Genomic DNA, 4,872 nt, shown 5'->3' with positions numbered 1-4,872 from the left:
CCGGGTTCAACTTAGATGCGGCATTAGCAGATGGCAGTGGCACAGCCGCTACAGAGCCAGCACCAGCTGGCCCTGAAAATGAGGTCTCTGAGGCCCCTAAAGAAGACACACCAGACATTGACGGTAAGCTTCTTGCAGGCAAATGGTTGAAAATGCATCGGTGTTTCACAGCTGATTTATAACTTATTTTGTGAATTTTTTTCCTTCTCCATTACAGGTAAGATATTACTCACTGCCTATTTCTTACACTGCAGATATGGAGATGTTTGGCAAGAAGAAAGGCAAGAAAAAGAAGTCAAAACCTTTCAGCATGGATGACCTGAACGACGCTCTCCCTGAGACCAAGGAAGGCACCGCCACAGAAAATGAGGAGAAGGACCCTGCCCTGGCCGAAGTGGACGAGTTCGACCTCGACATCAACTTCAGCAAAGCCAAGAAGAAGAAAAGCAAAAAGAGGAAGGACCTGGATGTCCTCATTGCCGAGCAGGAGGAAGCCTCCATGGATGCGGATGATAAGGATGTCGGTGAGTCTTGTAGTTTAAGTGACTGGTGGGAGTTGTCCAGAAAGCTTCTTTTGAATTCCTTCCTAGAACGGGTGATTACATGAAAATACGGTTCAGCAACAACAAAAAAAGCTCAACTAAAGTTAGATAATGTTGCTTACACATTTGGTAACTTTGATCCCTATTATAGAATGTAAATTGAATAAAGTATTGAAGTGAATAATGCTTTTGCAAATAATTTTAGTTGATAATTGCTTTATAAGTAGAATATATAAATTTGCAAGTGTTCTTCTTTACAAAACAATACAAATAATTGTCAGATGTTAGATCTGCAGAAATGTAGTGTTGACATTATGCCCACAAAGCAGAATTGTTTAGAATGTCAGCTATCCCTTGACATATTCAGAGAGGGAAATACGATTTTCACACATCATATTCATGAGGCAGACACATGATTGTATTCTGTATTGATAAATCTCCTTGTTACCATTTGTCGTGCAATACCTAGTTAAACTGTAGCTCTGAGTATCAGTTATACCATGTGCAATGGAAGCATACCTGAAACGTTATGAAAACAACAAAAGATCATGTCAATAGAATTTGCATCAGTTTTTCATTTGTTGATAATGTTTGAAATATATTCATTCTGTTGAAATTTTAGATATTGCTTTATTTGATTTCAAACACTCAACATTCAGACATCAGTCTGGATGTGGAAACTCTTTCTTTACATTTCTTCAAACATCCACTTTTAGCATAAAAACAATGATTTCAGTAATTACAGGTGACAATAAAGACAATGTTTTGCAACAACAAAATTATTAATTAATAACAAAAAGATAATTGTCATCTTTATAACATGAGAATATTAAATATCACATTCGTATGCATGATAATCATAATAAATGATATAAACCTATAGGGTCAATATGAACATAAAGTATAAACAATATAAGCCTGTCTCTGCTGTTCTCATGTCAGGATAAAGGAATGTCAACAGTGGTTCAAACTGGCTATAGGTTCATAATTTTATAATACAAACCGGTCTAAAAGAAGCCCGGATTTGTGCTTTGCCAATAGACCAAAAATCATACTTTCATAAGTTACAGTAGAAGCCTTTATAGATATGATATGCAATGAAATTAATGTCCCTGAAGATGACCTGTTAAAAGAAGTATTATCTTGTCAGCATTTTTTTTCTTGTTGCACTTCTGTGTTTCACAGATTACAATGACCACAAATAGTCTTCAGGATTACAGCTTAGAATACGCCCTGGCATCTGAAACAGTAATCAGGGTTCCATTATTAAGTGGAGTTTACATAAATTCTCTCCTCATACTGTAGGAATCATAATGCCTACCAATAAGTTTATACTAATGTGATCATGATTAATCAAAATCGAGAGGATTTGGCAATACAAACCTCTGACAGTAAGATTATCCTCTCCTTACAAATTTATGCACTGGATAGGTCTGATTATCTTACTAGCACCAAGTGCAGTACTGGTCCCCCAAAATAACAGAGGAGTGTGTGCCACAAAAGGAAAAATCTTTCAGAAGTATCTGGCCGTACTTTTTTGTTGTTTGTATTATTTTTGGAGGGACAATCACCACATTGCTGGTAACTTTGGGAACCATTTGCCTAACATTTCCAGTTTTTTTTTATAAGTAGTACTGGTATTATTTATTTTGTCAGTCAAAGTAATCAGCAGTAACTTCTTCATTTCTCTTGCTTTTTTTTTTCATAAGAATTCATCTTATTGAATATCTAAGTAACAAATATATTCAGAAAATATTGTAAATATTGTTCATAATATTTACATTTATTTGTCTCTAACTGGGAATTATTGTTGAGATTTTCTGGGGTTTGTTGATTTGAGCAGGAATGACCTATGATGTGTCTCATGCCTATTTGTGTAATGTGTTTTTTTGGAGTCCAGTTACCAAAAATATCAACATTGCTTTCCAAAAGGGGAAAGTCTTTTGTAGATTGAGATTATTTTGGAAGAATTATTCCAAGCATTAAGGGTGTATACTTGTATAGGATCTGTATCAATTATTAGTACTTGGGATTCGATTGATACAACATATCAAACAACAGACAGCACTTTGCCATTACTACAATATAACCACAATCAGAATTCCCCTTAGAAATCCCCCATCATCTTTGTCCAGGCCTGCCATAACTCAGCATGTATTCACATCATGAGCTGAGATCCTACCTGGATGCCAGTGCATTACATATTATGATAACCCTGGGAACAAACTGACAGTGGTACCTGCTCAGTAACTGCACTAAGAGAGTATGCTTGGGATACCAAGAGCAATCCTTTAGATATTACAAAAATTTATTTAACTCTGCATTAACTTTGTGTAATGTTTTCTTTTATAGTACAGTAAAGTTATCTTCATCTAGTTGAAAATTTTAACCTTTTATCAGTATTGCTGAATAATGAAATAATTCTCTCATACACAAACCTATGTTTTTCTCATGTATTTGTAAGTGATACATCTAGATATATTCATAAGTTCTAATCTGTATTTTTAGGCTGCTAGTTACTAAGCATTGGGAAGGTGTTTTAACCTAAGTACACTTTTTCTATACATATAGTTGAAAATTGCTGATTTATTTTGATTTTAAAGATTTTTTTTGACAAACTGTAATGATGGTAAACAGGATTTGATTTATATTGTTGGCAAATTAGAGAGATGGGAGACATACTGACTCAGTTTTCTAAATTTTTGTTGTTTGTAAAACTGATTCTGTTGCTGCAGAATTTAGAAATATGGTTTTCATGTTCTCAATAATTCATACCCTGAGATTAATGATACAAAATGTTTTACTCTTGCTCTCAGAGGAGTCTGTAGTATGTGAAGAAACAAGAGGTAAGTAGTGTGTGAATGGATGGCCTAATGCATGGACAAGGAAGGGGGTGCAAGCAAGGGTGTGTCGTGTGGAGTTCTCTCTTTAATAGGAAGTAAGGAGATGATATAAGGATATGCAATAGTTCACCTGACACTTAAAAATATATTGCACCAAGATGAGAAAACCTGTTTCACAAATAATTTGTGTTTAATATCTGCACAAGGTCTCTGTAGTTGAAATTTAAACAGTGAATAATACTATTTATAAAGATATATCTTTCTCTTTCCCTGGCCCTCTTCCCCTCTCTTTGCCCTCTTTTCCCCCCCTCCCCCATTCTCTCTTACTCCCTACTCATCTCCCACTTCTTCCATTCTCAGTTTGATGTAAGAAAATTGATTACAATGTTACAGAAACAGGAGATGGATGGTCGGGCTCAGAGAGAGACTATACCTACGATGAGCTGCTGGAACGTGCTTTTAATCAGCTCCGAGAAAAGAACCCAGAAATGGCAACTGGAGAGAAGAAGAAATTCGTCATGAAGCCCCCACAGGTAAGAAAGTATTTTATGTCCTTAGATTTTAGGTACTATTTTGCTTTTGATATTCAGAATACCATTATGCAATATGCCATTGTAGCAGCATGAAGCCATTTTTAAGCTAAACCATGTTAACTACATCTAGAGAGATGATAGATATAAGATTATGTTACCCCAAAATTTACGTTAAACCTTAATCCCACAGGTTGTAAGAATTGGATCAAAGAAAACTGCATTTGCCAATTTCTCAGAAATCTGCCGCTTACTACATAGAATGCCAAAACATTTACTTCAGTTCTTACTGGCTGAGTTAGGTACCTCTGGAAGTATTGATGGTAAGTTAGTCATAGTTTGTTTCTCACAGAAAAATGCCAAATTGCATCAGTATGCAGTACTGTGAAGTCTCTTCTGTAATATTTTTGTAGGCTGAACTTCAGTTAAGTTGAGTAGCAATGGTGCACATTAGGAAAGGCTTTTATAGATCACTCATTTTATGCACATTTCTCTGATTCGGTATCTGTTATTCAGAGATTAAGTACTTTTTCCACTGTTCTTTACATGTTTTCAGTATTTCCAATTTTCATTAGTGTTGTTTAACCATCATGAATTGGTTCCAGATTAAATTTCTTGAAATTATGAGTTTCAGCTTTAACATGTACAATATTTTATGCTCTTTACAATTGCTACACACTTAGAAACCTATGGAGTTGATGAAAACTTTATACTTGAATCATCCCAGATCATCTTGAGATGAAAACAAACTCTTTTTATACTTTTATATACTTTTAACAGAATTGTTATATCTTCCATTATTTTTCATTTACATTGTTGATGTGCTATAGAGATTATATTAGACAGTTCATCATAGATATTGACATGGAGATTATCAAATATTTTGAGGGCTTAACTGTCCAAGTGTAAGCAGTGGTTGGGATGACTAGGAATATAACAAATAAGCATTGTGCAGGG

The 4,872-nt window shown here is 34.9% G+C and overlaps 1 protein-coding gene across 2 annotated transcripts in view; it reads left to right on the top strand.

Moving 5' to 3' along the window:
• LOC119591891 (eukaryotic translation initiation factor 2 subunit 2-like) overlaps positions 1-4,872 on the top strand; it is a gene marked incomplete at its 5' end in the record, with an annotated part of 7,270 nt that continues 2,398 nt past the window's right edge. Inside the window, 5 exon segments of one of the 2 annotated variants that reach the window (XM_037940637.1) lie at positions 1-123; positions 255-524; positions 3,359-3,388; positions 3,779-3,918; positions 4,109-4,238. In XM_037940637.1, coding sequence (XP_037796565.1) covers positions 1-123; positions 255-524; positions 3,359-3,388; positions 3,779-3,918; positions 4,109-4,238 — 693 coding nt within the window. 2 annotated transcript variants of the gene reach the window in all.

The sequence above is a fragment of the Penaeus monodon genome, chromosome 29, assembly GCF_015228065.2.
Source record: "Penaeus monodon isolate SGIC_2016 chromosome 29, NSTDA_Pmon_1, whole genome shotgun sequence".
Classification (NCBI taxonomy): Eukaryota; Metazoa; Arthropoda; class Malacostraca; order Decapoda; family Penaeidae; genus Penaeus; species Penaeus monodon.
This window is presented reverse-complemented; position numbering and strand designations above follow the sequence as displayed.